Consider the following 18,249-nt stretch of genomic DNA (forward strand, 5'->3'; position numbering starts at 1 on the left):
CACAGTTCTTCTCGTCTCAATTTCGTTGAGTTCTGCTCGAATTTTAATTAACTCTCTTCTTCTGCGGGGTGTCCGGTCAATTTGCTGTTTTTTCTCTAGCTCCTTTACGTGTAAGGTTAGCTTTTGTATTTGAGTTCTTTCCAGTTTTTGAATGGATGCTTGTATTGCGATGTATTTCCCCCTCAGGACTGCTTTTGCTGCATCCCAAAGATTTTGAACAGTTGTATCTTCATTCTCATTAGTTTCCATGAATCTTTTTAATTCTTCCTTAATTTCCTGGTTGTCCCTTTCATCTTTTAGCAGGATGGTCCTTAACCTCCACGTGTTTGAGGTCCTTCCAAACTTCTTGTTGTGAATTTAGTTCTAATTTCAAGGCGTTATGGTCCGAGAATATGCAGGGGACGATCCCAATCTTTTGGTATCGGTTCAGACCCGATTTGTGACCCAGTATGTGGTCTATTCTGGAGAAAGTTCCATGTGCACTTGAGAAGAATGTGTATTCAGTTGCGTTTGGATGTAAAGTTCTGTAGATATCTGTGAAATCCATCTGGTCCAGTGTATCATTTAAGCTCTCGTTTCTTTGGAGATGTTGTGCTTAGAAGACCTATCGAGGGTAGAAAGGGCTAGATTGAAGTCACCAAGTATAAGTGTATTATTATCTAAGTATTTCTTCACTTTGGTTAATAATTTGTTTAAGTATTTGGCAGCTCCCTCATTCGGGGCATATATATTGAGGATTGTTAAGTCCTCTTGTTGGATAGATCCTTTAAGTATGATATAGTGTCCCTCTTCATCTCTCACTACAGTCTTCGGGGTAAATTTTAGTTTATCTGATATAAGGATGGCTACCCCTGCTTTTTTTTTGAGAACCATTTGAATGGTAAATGGTTCTCCAACCTTTTATTTTCAGGTTGTAGGTGTCCTTCTGTCTAAAATGAGTCTCTTGTAGACAGCAAATAGATGGGTCCTGCTTTTTTATCCAGTCTGAAACCCTGCGCCTTTTGATGGGGTCATTGAGCCCGTTCACGTTCAGGTTACTATTGACAGATATGAGTTTAGTGTCATCATGATATCTATTCAGTCCTTGTTTTTGTGTATTGTTCCACTGAACTTCTTCTTAAAGGGGAATTTTAAGAGTCCCCCTTAAAATTTCTTGCACAGCTGGTTTGGAGGTCACATATTCTTTCAGTTCCTGCCTGTCTTGGAAGGTCTTTCTCTCTCCTTCCATTTTGAATGAGAGCCTTGCTGGATAAAGTATTCTTGGTTGCATGTTCTTCTCATTTAGGACCCTGAATATATCCTGCCAGCCCTTTCTGGCCTGCCACCTCTGTGGAGAGGTCTGCTGTTACCCTAATATTCCTCCCCATAAAAGTCAGGGACTTCTTGTCTCTTGCTGCTTTAAGGATCTTCTCTTTATCTTTGGAATTTGCAAGCTTCACTATTAAATGTCGAGGTGTTGAATGGTTTTTACTGATTTTAGGGGGGGGATCTATTTCCTGGATCTGAATGCCTGTTTCCCTTCCCAGATTGGGAAAGTTTTCAGCTAGGATTTGTTCAAATACATATTATGGCCCTCTGTCCCTTTTCGTGCCCTCAGAAACCCCAGTTAAACGTAGGTTTTTCTTCCTTAGGCTCTCACTTATTTCCCTTAATCTGTCTTCATGGTCTTTTAATTGTCTGTCTCTTTTTTCCTCAGTTTCCCTCTTTGCCATTAACTTGTCTTCTATGTCACTCGTTCTTCCACCTCGTTAACCCTCGTCATTAGGACTTCTAGTTTGGTTTGCATCTCATTCAATTGATTTTTAATTTCTGTCTGATTGGATCTAAATTCTGCAGTCTTGAAGTCTCGTGAGTCCTTAATGCTTTTTTCCAAAGCCACCAGTAGCTGTATAATAGTGCTTCTGAAATTGCTTTCTGACATTGAATTGTAATCCAGATTTTGTAACTCTGTGGGAGAGAGGACTGTTTCTGATTATTTCTTTTGAGGTGGGTTTTCCTTCTAGTCATTTTGCTCAGTGCAGAGTGGCCAAAAACAAGTTGTATTGGGAAAAGGAGAAAAAGAGAGAGAGAGAAGGAAAGAAAAGAGAAAAAGAAAAAAGAAAAGAAGGAAAAAAGAGAAGGAAAAGAGAAAGAAAAAGAAAGTAAGGTGAAAAAAAGGGGGGTGGGGGAAGCAATCAGAAATCAAAAAGAAAAAAAAACACGGGGGAGTATCTTCTGATTCTGTATAATTTAAGTCCCTTGACTTCCCCTGGAACTTGTTGGTCTAGCTGGTCTTCTGGGGGAGGGGCCTGCTGTGCTGATTTTCAGGTGTTAGCACTTGGGGGAGCTGCTCTGCCCCCTGCCTGCTGCAGGGCTCGGTGGGGATTGTTTACCCCGTGAGGACCCAGGAGGAACAGCCCCAGTGGCTATGGCAGCTCTGGAAACCTGGATTCAGCTCCCACAGTAACTACGGGGCTCTCCGTCCGCAGGGCCTGGAGGCTCCAGGGCGGGGCCGCTGATCTGCTCAGCTCGGGGCAGGAGCGTCCTTGCTGTCCTGGGCCCTCCCGGCCTCTGCCTGTCCCGGGGGGAGGCCGGATCCTGGGCTGTGTCTCCGGAGCCCTGTGCTCTGGGGCCTGCGCTGTTGGATTCGCGCTCCCGCCGCGCAGCCCCCTCCACGGAGCCGCTGCCCGAGCCCCCCCAGCTGCTCCAGGCCGGGCAGGCCCCTCCGAGCAGAGCCGCGCCCGAGCCCCTCCCAGCTGCTCCGGGTCCCGCCGTGCTCCCGCCGTGAGCGCTGCAGCCCTTAGGGAGCTCGGCGCACTCTCCCGGGGCGCAGGTGTCTGTTAGTGTCCCCGGGAGCCCGAGGGCATCCCCGCCCTCCTGGGTCCTGCTCCAACTCCCTGCGGGCCCCTTTCCGCCCGGGAAGGTTGGTGCAGCTCCTGCTCCTCCGGGACGGGGCTCTCCTGTTCTGGGGACACTCGCCCCGGCCTCAGCCCGGCTCCTCGCGGGCCCCTCCCCCTCGGAGGCCTTTTGTTCCTTTCTTTCTTTTTCTCCGTCTTCCTACCTTGATAGAAGCGCGGACTCTTCTCACTGTAGCGTTCCAGCTGGTCTCTCTTTACATCTCAGGCCGAATTCGTAGATTTTCAGGATGATCTGAAGGTTATCTAGATAATTTGGTGGGGACAGGTGATTTGGGGACCCTACTCTTTCGCCATCTTGCCCCTCCCCTCCTCTGTTGAGTTTTTTATATTCTCGTTGGTTTTATAAGAGGGAATAGCTTTTTATTTACATTTCAAAATATTTTTATTTTTAATATGAGTGGCATCAGAAATGTTTTATATTCAAGTTTATTTGTAATGTTGAGGGAATAAGATTTGGTAGTCGAAGGTCTTTTTCAGCTCTATAATCTGTTAACCTTCTATTTGGGAAGATTACCAAGAGGTAACTTAAACATTTTGTAGTGGGATGTTTGTTAATTTTGGATCTTGAGTTGCCTTTGCATTTATTTAATTTTTTAAATAGATCAGTGAAATTAACTAAAATTATAAGAACATAAATAGATATAGTAGAGGTTACATTGAAATTTGAGTTGAGTAGTACTCTACAGTATATTACGGTACTGTATCAGGAATGGCATAGCTGGTAGTAAGTTTAATAAAGAGTCTTTGGTCCACAGGTGCATTGCTTTTCTGGTAAAGAGTGGAATTGGGTCCAGCAATGGGAGGTTTGCTCATTAGTGTAGCCTGGCCTTGTTATTCTTTCCAAACAGAGTGCTACCATGTGGGGAAAGGGGATTATCAGGTGTGTGTGAAGTACAGCAGCCATGCCTGGCAATGTGCGGGTTGGAGATGATGGAGAAGACCAGCTCTCCTTTCTTGAGGGAGCTAGCTATTCCTTCTGTGCTCTAAGGCTTGGCATCACCGCAGAGTTCCTCATTCTTCTTCCAGGAGATAGCAAAGAGCTTCGTATTATACTAATATTTTCTCATATTTGTCTACTGAGAGGAAAAGTCCCTGTGATGTATGCAGCATCAAAAATACATGTACTGTACTAATTATACATTTAATTTTTCTCTAACCAGGGGTGCGTCAACTTGAAATTATGGGCTGCTTTGGCTGTATGTCAGTTCTTGCCAACTACTTCGTGTTCATGACTTTCTTCCCAGCTTGCGTTTCCTTGGTTTTAGAGCTAAGAGCAGTTCTTACTTATGGTATTAACAGAAGAGTAATGTTTCTCATCACATCCATTCACATAAATGAAATCCGTACATTCTAATGTAAGACTGGTTTATTTTGTAGCTTTCTCGGGAAAGCCGTGAGGGTCGTCCAATTTGGCAACTGAGCCATTTTGCTCGAGTTTTAGAAGAAGAAGAAAATAAACCAAATCCTGTTACTCAGAGAGTTAAGATGATTATGGTAACTATATAGTTTTCTTCTTCCTCTAGTATCTTTAGTTCCAGTGTCATATTCTGCTTTTCAACTTTTTTTTCTTCTTCCTATTAGCTTTCTGCAATTTTTGTCTCTTTCATTGATGCTCCTCTACCTTTTTTCTTTCCTTGTGCCTCATTTATTTGAGGGTCCTCCTCTCTCTCCTCTGAACAGGTTTTTCAAGTTCCTCTACTTGACGTCTCTTTGAAAACCCATTGTTTGCAATGTTTTCAGTAGTTTAGGGGGCCATTGCCTTAGTCACGGGGTAAGTATAGGGCTTGGTTTTCACGCTGAGGGGAAGCCAGGGGAGACAGTGTCTGCTTATCCAGATGCTAAGGATGAGAAGTTGACATGCAGATACATAATTCATGACCTTTTATTTCAGTCTCTAGGCTTGGTTCTTGTTCATACCCATAGTCGCTGGATAGCAGATCCTTCTCCTCAAAACAGTACATCAGAGAACTCCAGGGTTTCTTTAGGACTGGATGAAAATGTGTCCAAGAGAATTGAACCAAGTGTTTCCCTTTGGCAGTTTTCTCTCTCCAAGTAAGTTCCCTGAGACCTGCTTTGTTGTGTATTAATCATAGCACTCTGTGTTACTAAAAGTTTAGGCTGAGCCTTTCTTATTTCTGAGTAATAACATTTTAATTTGCTTTTTTTAATTTAGAATGATCAGCATGGATATTGAACAAGTTGTTACCCTAGGGTTAGCTCTCCTTCTGGCTGTCAAGTATATCTTCTTTGAACAAGCTGAGACTGAATCTACACTCTCATTAAAAAACCCTATGACATCGCCTGTAGTGACCCCCAAAAAAGTCCCAGATGATTGTTGTAGACGTGAACCTGTGCTGGTCAGGAATAGCCAGAAAGTCCATGCAGCAGAGGAGGAGACAAGGATAAACAGAGAAAGAAAAGGTGATTTCTCGTTTGTTTTATTTTCTGTTTTTCCATTCGTGATTTGTCAAGAAGTTTTCATTTTAAAACTTATGTTCAGATCCTTCCTACGGTCTCCTGGGACCGGGCTCAAGGTCTCCAGCGTGTGGTGGGGGAAAGGAAAAACAAAACAAAACCTATGTTCCATGTTGTGAGATTTCTTTCGATCTCTTGAACAGTTGAGGTCATAAAACCCTTTGTGGCAGAAACGGACACCCCAAGCAGAGCTACGTTTGTGGTTGGTAACTCCTCCTTACTTGATACTTCGGTGGAACTAGAGACACAGGAACCTGAAATTGAACTTCCCATGGAGCCTCGGCCTAATGAAGAATGTCTACAGATACTTGGGAATGCAGAGGTGAGGAAAATAAAATTAACTCAAGCTTTATATCTTTCCTAAGAAAAGGAGATTGATTGATTGATTGATTGATTTATTTATTTATTTATTTATTTATTTATTTATTTGAGGAAGAAAGAAATTATAGCTATCAAGTACCTGTTAAGTTCTGGGCGTTGTGTGGTTTACAGGTAGTAAATTATTTCTTTATTTCCCACAACCTTGTGAGATAGTTGGAATTATCTCCATTTTTCAGATGAGAAAGAGAAAGCTGAGGCTCCAGGAAGCTTACTTTCCCAAAGTAATACACTTAGGAAATGGAAAGCTAATAAGATCAAGAGTCCCAAGATTTACTGGCTCAAGGTCAATGCTCTTTGTACTTTATTACTGTTTGCCAGAGAGACAAGCCACTACTCTATTCTCGAGTGTTTTGGGACCTAGAAAAGGTTTAACTCAAAAACAAGCTTCAAAAACTGAAGAAAGTTTTTTTTTTGTTTTTAATTTGCTTTTAAAGTAAGCTTGATGCCCACAAAAAAGCTTGTTTTCCTTTGTGACATGTGAGTGAGTGTTCTGTCTCCATGACCGTCTCCATGACCATATGAGTCCAATCAGGCTTTAATGTGAATATTGTTTTTGTCGTATCTGCTTAATGTGGTTCATTCTTAATTTATGTGCACGTGAGTGAGAGTAGCATCAGGTTTGTTTTTCTTTCACTTTCCCTCATTCCTATTGATGTGCATAGTGATACTTGAATTGTCTTGCTATATACAGAGTTAACACAACTTGGGGGGGGCATTGAAATCTTAAGTTTGAATTTATTTTTTTACAAACTTTTGAAAAATTTATTGCTTTGGTTTTACATTTGTTTAGTGTCATTTTTAGAAAGAATTTGCTTTCATTTTGATATTATTTCTATTCAAATCATCTCCTTCAGAACTTCAAAGTTTTTTGGGTTCTCCTCTACTGAGAGTGTTGTTTGTATTAAATGCCTTTATTATGAAGAATATGAAATGCACTTCAAGTTTTTTGTTCTCCTCAAACCAACTCCTCCCCTTTTTTTGCATTTCTTTAGAAAGGTGCAAAATTCCTTAGTGATGCAGAGATCATCCAATTAGTCAATGCTAAGCATATCCCAGCTTATAAATTGGAAACTCTGATGGAAACACATGAACGAGGTGTATCTATTCGCCGACAGTTACTTTCCAGAAAACTTCCAGAGCCTTCTTCTCTCCAGTATCTACCGTACAGGGACTATAATTACTCCTTGGTATGTTGTTTTCTTGTTTTGAGAAAGTTTGCTTTGTAGCTTTTTAGTCTTTTAGCTTTACTCTTCAGCTTTTTTTTAGTTTTTCTTGATTAGTCTTTTATATGTACATCGTTGTTTTTTTTAAGATTTTATTTATTTATTTGACAGCACAAGCAGTGGGGGCAGCAGGCAGAGGGAGAAGGAGAAGTATGCTCCCTGCTGAGCAGAGAGCCCAAATGGTTGGGATGCATGGAACTGGATCCCTGGACTCTGGGATCATGATCTGAACCAAAGGTGGACGCTTAACTGGCTGAGCCACCAGGTGCCCCTATGTACATCATTTTATAAAACTTTTTTAAAAATCATTTTACTATAGTTTTGTGTTCTGCTAATGATTACAGATTCTAGAAACTAAAAATGCTTTTCCTGTTATTTGTAGTTATTACTCTGCGATTTTAGTACTTTTAAATACTTTTAAAGAGTAATAAAAGGGGCGCCTGGGTGGCTCACTTGTTTGAGCATCCAACTCTTGGTTTCAGCTCTGGTGGTGATCTCAAGGTCATGAGGTAAAGCCCTGAGTTGGCTCCAAGCTCAGCAGGGAGTCTGCTTGAGATTCTCTTGCACCAACCCCTCAAAATGAATAAATAAAATCTTTTAAAAAAAGAGTAAATAAAAGATTTTTTTGACAAATACGCTAAAGGTTTAAGTTTGAAGACAGTTACTGATGACGAGCTGTTTGCAATAACAGATTTTCACTTGGTGCCAAATTTTACCTTTTAGGTGATGGGAGCTTGTTGTGAAAATGTTATTGGCTATATGCCCATCCCTGTTGGAGTGGCAGGGCCTCTGTGCTTGGATGGAAAAGAATTTCAGGTTCCAATGGCCACAACAGAAGGTTGTCTCGTGGCCAGCACTAATAGCGGCTGCAGAGCAATAGGTGTAAGTTGGCATTTATATATTTGCCTGTTTTATGATATGCGCTTAAGCCAGGCAATGAAAAAAGATTGGGGACAATCAAGGACACCTTTTGGGACAAGCAGAAGTGTTTGCAGGATTAACATGTCCTTCTGTAACATCCTCTGTGTAGCTTGGTGGAGGTGCCAGCAGTCGAATCCTTGCAGATGGGATGACTCGTGGCCCGGTGGTACGTCTTCCCCGTGCTTGTGACTCTGCAGAAGTGAAGGCCTGGCTTGAGACACCTGAAGGGTTCACAGTGATAAAGGAGGCTTTTGACAGTACCAGCAGGTATGTGTGTGGGTTTATATATGCATTTATGTTTATTTCAGAGCCAGTGTTCTCCTCTGTGATTGCTAAACTTAACTGTTAGCCTGTTAACATACTGCCTGCTTCAGGTCACATAACAAAATATTACCTTTAAGACCGTTTATTCAAAATGAGTAATATTTGTGGTTGGTTTACGGGGATGTCGGTGGGGGCATAATGTTGATTCAAATGAATCCATACGAGTAGATAGAAAAAAATAGCGTGAGCTAGTCTCTTTGTGTGTTGGTGTTACAAAGCTCACTTTGATTAGACTGTTACTTTGTCCTAGATGAGTTTTGACTTAGAATTGCCATAGGGAGGAATTGCCTGAAAAAAAAGATTTTCCAAGCAGGATAGAAGTAAATATCTGGATAGTAGATTTACTTTGAATACAGAAAATTGATTTATAAAGTAACACAATCAGTACAAATGTTAGCTTCATTTTATTATTATTTTTTTTTAGAGAGAGGGTGCGTGTATGAGTGAGGGGAAGGGCAGAAGGGGGAGAGAGAGAATCTCAAGCAGGCTTCACAGTTCATGGAGCCTGATGTGTGAGGCTGAGATCCCCTGAGTCATGACCTGAGCGAAAGTCAAGAGTTGGACGCTTAACCACCTGAGCCACCCAGGCACCCCATTGATAGCTCCATTTAGTTCAAGTTTATATGTTTGTTTGTTTATTTATTTTTTGACTTTTAAAGTTTGTGTATGATGATGGCTGAGTGCAGCAGCTTTCCCTTCGTGTGGCGTATGAGACAGTTGAATTAGTGTTCTAACATAATGTTAGTTAAAGAAGAAAATAGTAAGTAATCTCCATGAGCATTCTCTTATGTGTAAAATAAATCAATGGAACTAGATTTTTAAGGTAACTTCCATCTTCTCAACAAATCAAAAAAATATTTGGTTTTGGTTACAGATTTGCACGTCTGCAGAAACTTCATATGAGTATGGCTGGTCGCAATCTTTATATCCGTTTCCAGTCCAGGTCAGGTGATGCAATGGGGATGAACATGATTTCAAAGGTGAGCCTGGATAGACTAAAATAGAACTTGCAAGACGATTGACCCAAGGGAGGGGAACTGGTGTCAGGGAGATAAGAGTGGGGAGCAGACTTACTGTTTATGTCCTCCTATATTTTTAAATTTTGTGTCGTGTACATATACTACTTACTCAAATGATTACTTGATTGAAAGATTTTTATTGAAAGCTAAATACTGATTCATATAAGTCATCAGGCATTTCTTGACCAGTGTTTGTATTTGATATGTTTAAACTTGGCATTATATAAGCTCTGGGTCTATTCAGAAGGCTGAGAAAAATCTTGGGGTTAGTGCTTCTTAACGTGGTCCTATAAATCTTGAAAGCTTGCCTCTTTGAGAGACCTCAAGACTTGTATGTCAGAGGCCAAGTTCATGTGTATAGTCCATTTATTTTAATTATCTCCCCATAAGAAGACTGTATGGTTTACATTTTATTCTACTGATATTTGTTATTTAAAAATATTCACAAAAGTGAAGTGTTAAAGTCCATTAGATTAGCAAGATTTATTTTATGGTTTACCTGTATATAAGGACTGTTCTGAAAGAGAAAGAGTGACTAAATACATAGGTTTTAAAAGTTGCCAAAAAGCAGTAGAGTGGTTCCTTAAAAAATTAAAAATAGAATTATGATCCAGCATATACACTTCTGGGTATTTACCCAGAAGAATTGAGAGTTTCAGAGACTTATTTATAAGCACACCCATGTTCATGGCAGCATTATTCACAGTAGCCTAAAGGTAGAAGCAACCCAAGTGTTCATGGACAGATGAATGGATAAATAAAATGTAGTATGTACATAAAATGGGATGTTTTTAAACTCCATTATTAAAATAGGAAAATCTGATATATGCTAAATGAACTTTTGAGGATCACTTGCTAAGTTAAATAATCTGGTTAACAAAAAAGACCAAAGGCTATAAGTAAATTCATACTAATGAGGCACCTAGATTAGTTCAATTCATAGAGACAGAAAGAAGTGGGGAAGAGAAAAGGAAATAGGGAGTTGCTGTTTAATGGGTTTGGAGTTTGTTTTTTAAGATGAAAAGAGTTCTGGAGATGGGGTGCACTACGGTGTGAATGTCCTTAACACTACTCACCTGTACACTTGAAGATAGTTAAGAGGGTAAGTTCCAGGTCACGTGTATTTTACCACAAAACACATTTTTAAAAAATTGCCAGTAAGTATTTTGGTTATTGGGTTACGAGTTATTGATTGAATTAATGTCAGTTAATTGGAAGTCTTGCTTACATTTTTGTAAGTCATTTTCCCAATGACTTTCATTTACAACAGGATTTGCTTTTATGTCTGACTCCTCTTTATTGACTTGGTAACTTGGGCTTTTAGGTAATATGTGAATAACTAGAAGAAGGAATTTATTACATGTTGATCATGGGTTGAGTTACTTACTCCCAGTGACATGATTATGAGTATTATATCCTCACTGAGTATTTTTAAATTCATTTTTAAATTTAGTTAAATTAAAAACTTTTAAATTTATATTCAATTTAGTTAACATAGAGTATATTATTAGCTTCAGGGGTAGAATTTAGTGATTCATCAGTTGCATATAACATCCAGTGCTCACTACATCAGGTGCCCTTGTTTTTTTTTTTTTAATTTTTTTTAATTTTTATTTATTTATGATAGTCACAGAGAGATAGAGAGAGGCAGAGACAGAGGCAGAGGGAGAAGCAGGCTCCATGCACCGGGAGCCCGACGTGGGATTCGATCCCGGGTCTCCAGGATCGTGCCCTGGGCCAAAGGCAAGCGCCAAACCACTGCGCCACCCAGGGATCCCTCAGGTGCCCTTGTTAATGCCCACCCCTTACCCCTCCCCCTGCACCTTCCCTCCAGCAACCCTCTGTTTCCTAGAGTTCAGTGTTCTCTTATGGTTTGCCTCCCTCTCTGTTTTCATCTCATTTATTTTTCCCTCCCTTCCCCTATGTTCAGCAGTTTTGTTTCTTAAATTCCATATATGAGCGAAATCATACAGTATTTGTTTTTCTCTGGTTTATCTCGATTAGCATAATACCCTCTAGTTCCATCTACATTATTGCAAATGGCAAGATTTCATTCTTTCTGATGGCTGAGTAATACCACTTGTTTATCCATTCATCTGTCGATGGACACATCTGGGCTCTTTCCATACTTTGCCTGTTGTGGACATTGTTGTGGTAAACATTGGAGTGTAGCTGCTCCTTTGAATCCCTGTTTGTATCCTTTGGATCAATGCCTAGTGCAATTGCTGGGTCATAGGGTAGCTAGCTAGCTCTATTTTCAACTTTTTGAGGAAGCTCCATACTGTTCTCCAGAGTGACTGCACCAGTTTGCATTCCCACCAACAGTGCAAGAGGGTTCCCCTTTCTCATCCTCGCCCGACATCTGTTGTTTCCTGAGTTCATTTTAGCCATTCTCACTGGTGTGAGGTGGGATCTCATCGTGGTTTTGATTTGTATTTCCCTGATGGCAAGTGATGAGGAGCGTTTTCTCATTTGTTTGTCGGCCATGTCTATGTCGTCTGTGGAGAAATGTCTGTTTATGTCCTCTGCCCATTTATTGATAAGATTATTTGTTTTTTGGGTGTTGAGTTTGGTAAGTTCTTTATAGATTTTTTATACTAGCCCTTTATCTGATAAATCCTTTGTAGATATCTTCTCCCATTCTAATATTCTCATTATGTTTTCATTTACGTCCTCGTTCATCAGGAACTACAAAGAACTTTGTTTTTATTCCTAGAAACCGTAGAGGTCTATACCTAAGAAATTCATCACTGTGATGGCTAATAAAGCTGCTGTTGTTTTATGCTCACTTTTTTTGAAGTATATTTATTGTATTTAGAAATATTATAGTTACTGTACTTCATTAGTGTTATTAGATGCAAATAAAGCCTCTGATCTATAATAACTTTGTGCATTTTAATTTTGTTGTGCTGTTGACAGGGCACAGAGAAGGCACTTTCAAAACTTCATGAACATTTTCCTGAAATGCAGATTCTAGCAGTTAGTGGTAACTACTGTACTGACAAGAAACCTGCTGCTATAAATTGGATAGAGGGAAGAGGAAAGTCTGTGGTTTGTGAAGCTGTCATTCCAGCCAAGGTTGTCAGAGAAGTGAGTGACTGGATGATTTATTTTGTCACGCTTTCATTGGGTTAAAAATCGGGGAAAGGATTCTAACGTTCTAAGTAAAGTTGAATATATGGGCGTATGCTTGATGTTATGGGCTGTTGTATCTTGCCCATGCGTGTGGGGCATTCACATGAGCACGCTGGGCTGGTACTGTGTATTGAGGACAAGGCATCAACAGGGCCATATCTAAACGCTCTTGCTTTACTGAAAAAGACAGATCTGGGTAACATGCCCTGAATCTTCCAGGAGAACATGTAAAATGTGCACAACTCTGTCTACTAGATATTAAAGACTACCACAGAAGCTATGATTGAGGTCAACATTAATAAGAATCTGGTAGGCTCTGCAGTGGCCGGGAGTATCGGAGGCTACAATGCCCACGCGGCAAACATCGTGACTGCCATCTACATTGCCTGTGGACAGGTGAGGGCTCCCATCTCGACTTCTCTCTTGTACTTCTAATTGAGAGAAGTTTTATACTCTTCGTTTTTATTTTTTTCAGGATGCAGCACAGAATGTTGGCAGTTCAAACTGTATTACTTTAATGGAAGCAAGTGGTCCCACAAATGAAGATTTGTATATCAGTTGCACCATGCCGTCTATAGAAATAGGAACTGTGGGCGGTGGCACCAACCTGCTCCCTCAGCAAGCCTGTTTACAGGTATGACGCCTCAGCCCCACAGTCTGGGGACTTCCAGCCTAGTTCTGACTCGCTGGGATTCTTTATTTCTGCCCAACAGCACTTCTCACTCATCTGTATTTTAGCTGGTCTTTTCATTCTTTTGCTTCTCACCAGCCGAAACCGGTGTGTCCAAGTAAGCATTTGAGGCATATGTTTAGTACATTGAGAAAGCAAATTAAGAGAGCAAATAAATGTTCATGTCCTCTGAATACGTGCCCCTGCAAACCAGGCTGTGGATGTTATGTTCACTGCGGTGTATGTTATTGCCAGTACTGGCTATCAAATCTTGGAAATTGAGTCCTTCCAATGGAGTCAGGTTCTGTTCTGATGCCGTCGTAGTTCTTATTTCAATTGGTAGAAAAGGAAGTTGTTGCCATAACTTTGAGTCCTGCTGTGTCTCTCCCTGGCTGCAGATGCTAGGTGTTCAAGGAGCGTGCAAGGACAATCCCGGGGAGAATGCCCGGCAGCTTGCCAGAATCGTGTGCGGTACAGTGATGGCCGGGGAGTTGTCACTGATGGCAGCGTTGGCAGCCGGACATCTCGTCAAAAGTCACATGATTCACAACAGGTAAAACTTAAAAGATTTATTTAATGTGTTTCCCCTATACTTAAGATACACGTACAAAACCCTACTATACAGATAGAATAGTTCTAACTTAAAATTCTATACCCTTGATATTTTGTGTATCTCCTCTCTGTCTTTTTCTGTCATAGGTCAAAGATAAATTTACAAGACCTCCAAGGAACTTGCACTAAGAAGGCTGCTTGAATAGCCTGACAGCTCTGAACTGAAACGTGGGCATTGGGTTCTAAAGGACTAACATAAAATCTGTGAATTAAAAAGCTCAATGCGGTGTTGTGTTGAGGATGAATAGACATGATCTGTGAGACGACTACTTGGTTTTTGGCTCTTTCAGAAAGGTCTGGCATCCTTCTTTCCATGCAGATTTCTCAGATCTGAAAATAGTGTAGTGTTTTACATGCCGTGCTCTCTGGAAAGATCTGAACACGGATACCGTGCTTTAAATCCTCACAGATGGTAATCTACAGCTCACTTCTGAAAGAGAATACAAGCTGGCCAAAAGTGTTGACATCCATGGAGTTCATGATGATCAGTGTGAGATTGACCCTCCTCTTCATCCTCCCTTCCCTCCATGGTTGAAAATGGATTTTTAAATTACACTGTAGCTGACAAACTGATTTCATAGTTAATTTATTAAGTCTGGGTTATAGAACTGTAAGAAATAAGAGCTAAGTTTATTTTTTTGTAAACTAATACTTCATTTGGTGCTGGTCTATTTTGATTTCTTTATGGGGTAGCCGTTGTGATTCTTCAGAAGGGGACCTGCTTTCTTCAAGGGAAGAATTACTCTTTTTCCCAAACTACTGAATTATGTGCTAAGCAGTGCTAAATCCTTCTCCGTCAAGAAAACAAATCACCGCATTAATTTCTGCAGGCTATTTGTTCAGAGAGGCTGCTTGTCTAAGTATAGATGTTGGTCTAGATTGCTAGAACATATTTGCTAGCCTAAGGCTTTAAGAAACAGAGTTTTGCCTTCTTTGTTACAGATACCAGGGCTCTTAATAAATACTGCTTAGACACAGGTGGCCCTCTTTATCAAGAACTCACAAGTGTGACCTCTCAGAGCTCAGAGGGTGGAAAACAAGTTTGAAAGAAAAACAGCATTTCTCTAAGCCAACTTTAATTCTTAAAAGACACTTAAATTTATTGAGCAGAAAAATCTAGATGTTTTTTTGTAAAGAACTGTATCAGATCTGTATATGTTGTAATAAAAGCTTCTTATGCTAGGAGTTTATTGAAAGTGTTTAAGACAAATAAAAATCAACGTGTGCACTGATCAAACATTTTAAGCTTGGGCCAGAGAAGGTAGTCCCCTTTAATGTCGCCAGGAAACCCTGGCGTGCTTGTGGAGCCCAATGAAAGGGGAATAGCTTTCAGAGCCCACGAGGTGCCACGTGAATGGCCCCAGAGGAGTCTGCTTCATTCCTGTGGCCAGGAGGTTGGTGACTGAAACGTTCACACAGGGCTCCTCGGTAGACCCACAGAAGCTCTTAGCTTCCTCGGGGTCCGCGGAATTGTTGAATCTTAATTGTTTTTAATGTACAAGTTTTATATAAGTAATAAAGAACTCCTTATTTTATATTACATCTAATGGTTCAAGTGTTGGTCTTGGAGAGAGAAGATGGACTCTGAAGAACATTCCAGTAATGCCGTGGCAGCGTGGAGAGCCTCTGAGTGGTTGTGTCTGCAGTACTGTTGTGGAAGATTGACCTTTGCTGTTGTATGTAAAGTTTAAATTGCTTCTGTTGTGACTTTGAGCCAGTGACTTATTTATCTGAACTTTTCACGGAAGTGGCAGTGAACAGTGTGAGTCTTCATTCTGGTGACTGTAACCAATATCGTCTTGCTAAATTAATGGTTTGTACAATTAACTAAGTTGTATAAATTTGTTATACCTTTTGCCCAGTTCTAGTAAATTATGAAAAGGAAGTGTAATGCTGATCGGTGTAAACAGTAACCTTTTTGTTTGGATTTGCCCTTGGCCGAGAGCCTGGAAGCTTGAAAGTCCGACCAGGGTGGTAACCCAATTCCTGCGAGGTGTCCTGTGACCATTTATCATTTTCCATTATATGCTCCAGTTCCTACAACACTAATGGCAGGCCAGTGTTTTATGAGTATTAAAATAACTTTCTTTATACTTAGGAGAATTTGATTAGTCTAGACTTCTCTCAGCTGGACTGCTTTTGGGTGTTGAGGCAGGAGGGTTAGTTGAGAGGAAGAGGGCATGGAGACCGGGCACAAAGCCAAACGGCCCGTGTACGCTGAAGCTGTATCTGCTTCTTGGGGAGGACGTCCTAGCGTAGGCGCAGCTGGCTGCTTGAGAGGCTGAGTGCCCTCTGCTATAGTCAGTGAAAGATGTGTAGGAGCCACCCCAGAACCAAGACCCAGATACTGGAAAAAGTTTGAATTTTTCTCCTGAACACGTGTATGGTCCGCCCCTGCCAGAGCGGAGCAGGCCGGACAGGTGACCGCGGAGAGTTTTCGTGCCCTTTTCTGCTCTGGTGATCGGATGAGCAGTGGAATGTATATGGCGGGACAGGATTTTTCTTCATCTTGGGAAAGGATAGGGAATTAAATTAAAAGTTACGTCGTCTCCTGTTGAGGGTCTGAGTTCAAACGAGGACACAACAGCAAGACACATCAATACAAGTGCACTGTGTACACAAGTCTGAAATAAGCAGTTAATTCATTATAGAATTGTTCTTTTGAAAGACTAATGTTTTTCAAAAACGTTCTGCTACGGATAAGACTTGAATTTATTAAAAATTAACTTTACTTGCTTAGCAAAAATAATGAATAACCTCTACACTGGAAGCTGAGAGGATCACAAATGATTTAGCCTACAGTTACATTTTAACGGATTACTTTTTCATGCTGATGTACATGGAACTTTCCGCAGCGTCTTTTCTTTTCCTCCTGAGGAACTTTGAGAGCTACTGACAGAGGCCTGGGTACTCCTGTGTCAGGATAGAAGTTTTCAAGCAGCTGCTCCCTGAGGCCAATGGAAGAGCTTTGGGCTGTACCCACAGGATTCAGGAGGCGGACCAGAGTGCTCCAGGCCAGTGGTTCTCCCACTGGAGTGCGCAGAAGGGTTATCTGGAAGACTGGTCAGAAGGTGGATTGCTGGGTGGGCCCCAGGCTTTCGATTCCCTTGCTCTGCGCTGGGCCAGGACTTGAGCGATTGTCTTGCTGCTGCACCTGCTCTAACGGTTTCGGGGGGAGGTGCCTGGCATTCCTGCAAGGGTGGGAGTGGGGTCTTTTCACTGCACAGCCCTGGAAGGCCCCTTGGGCTGGCCCGCTGCCCCTAATAAGATGGAACTAGAACTCATCGTAGAGATTGTGAACTAGTTAGTGTAACTAACCGACTAGAAAGCACGTTTGGAGTGGGTGACACCCCCACCCCCCAAGTAAAGGCTCCACTTCTGTAGCCTTCTGGTCCCCTCCCTCTCCTGCCCCCCTGGTCGCTCCTTGCCCCTCCCAAAGGGCCAGTAAAGGGGGAGGGAGAGGGGTAGGCAAACCTGTTTCCACTCACTCACCTCCCCTCTGTGACCTTGTCGCCTCAAAGTGTGACTTTGTAGCTGGACTTCTCAGGGTTTGGGGTTGCAGCTCCGGAGCAGGAGTGCTCAGGCGAGGGCCCTGGGTTCTGGTGGGGGAGCCGTGGGGGGCCCGGCCACCGGCCCTCCGCTCTGCCTCCACCCGGCTTCGTGTTAGAGCGCGGGACCCAGCGGGGCGCCCCTCGCAGCTCCCGCGCCCGGCGTGAGCCCGGGTCCAGGCCCGAAGCCTCTGGGCGGCGGGGCGGCGGGGCGGCGGGGCAGGTGGGCCCCGGGTGGGCGGAGGTGATGGAAATCCTCAGGTCAAAGGCTGCGGGTCCTCGTGTCCTGGTGCGTGTCGCCCGCAGCGTCCTCGGGGCTGGACGGGGTCCGCGGGCCCTTGGGAGCGCCTCCCCCGACGACCTCGGGGGCCCGGGGGCCGTACGGTAAGGGGGGGCCCGAGGACGAGGAGGGCGGCCGGGGACCGGGGTCTGGGGGGGTCGTGGGGCCCCGAGGAGCGGCCGGGACGCGCCGGCTCAGCCCCGGGCCCCACCTGCGTCCCCTTGGGGCTCGGTCCCCCGTGTCCCCGGCGAGCGGCCCGCGTGCACCTGCTGTGCGGCCTTGTTGCCCGACGCAGGAGCGCCCAGGACACTGCGGACCCCGGGCCCGGCGGCGGCGTGGCCGGAGCCCCGCGCTGTGTCCGTGGGCAGCTCGGGGCCGCCTTTGCGGGGCCGCGTCACCCGCCCCGTGCTCGCGGTGGCCCCGCGGAGCTGCCGACGGCCCCCGAGGGGCGCGGGCTTGCGGAGCGGACGGTCCCGCGTGGGGCGGGGAGTCCGTGGGCAGCCGGGCGGCGCACCTGCTGGCCATGGGCGGGCGGATCGGGGCGTGGGGGGTCCTGGTGACTGCCCGGGAAGCGTCCCCTTTGGGACCAGGCCCGCCCCCCGCCCCCGAGGCAGGCTCGCGGAAAGGGCGCTTTTAAATGGTAACAGCGCCCACGCCGACAGGTCCCGTCGTCTAGTTCAAACAGCGGCCAAGTCAAGAAGATGCCACGAAGCCAACTCGGCTCGAAATAAGCTGGTTCGAAGGACACGTCGTTGCGGGTTGCA

At 43.4% G+C, this 18,249-nt stretch overlaps 1 protein-coding gene across 1 annotated transcript; it reads left to right on the forward strand.

Moving 5' to 3' along the window:
• Positions 1-4,274: 4,274 nt before the first annotated feature.
• Positions 4,275-13,902, forward strand: LOC129503361 (3-hydroxy-3-methylglutaryl-coenzyme A reductase-like; the record flags this gene model as incomplete). The annotated part of the gene is made up of 13 exons (XM_055315372.1): positions 4,275-4,391; positions 4,789-4,949; positions 5,071-5,318; positions 5,516-5,694; positions 6,746-6,940; positions 7,700-7,858; positions 8,007-8,164; positions 9,096-9,201; positions 12,160-12,330; positions 12,631-12,771; positions 12,851-13,009; positions 13,444-13,598; positions 13,745-13,902. Coding segments are annotated over 13 exons (2,004 nt in total), but the record flags the coding sequence as incomplete, so codon positions are not given.
• Between the last annotated feature and the right edge of the window lie 4,347 nt (positions 13,903-18,249).

Source organism: Nyctereutes procyonoides, unplaced genomic scaffold (assembly GCF_905146905.1).
Source record: "Nyctereutes procyonoides isolate TBG_1078 unplaced genomic scaffold, NYPRO_anot_genome, whole genome shotgun sequence".
Classification (NCBI taxonomy): Eukaryota; Metazoa; Chordata; class Mammalia; order Carnivora; family Canidae; genus Nyctereutes; species Nyctereutes procyonoides.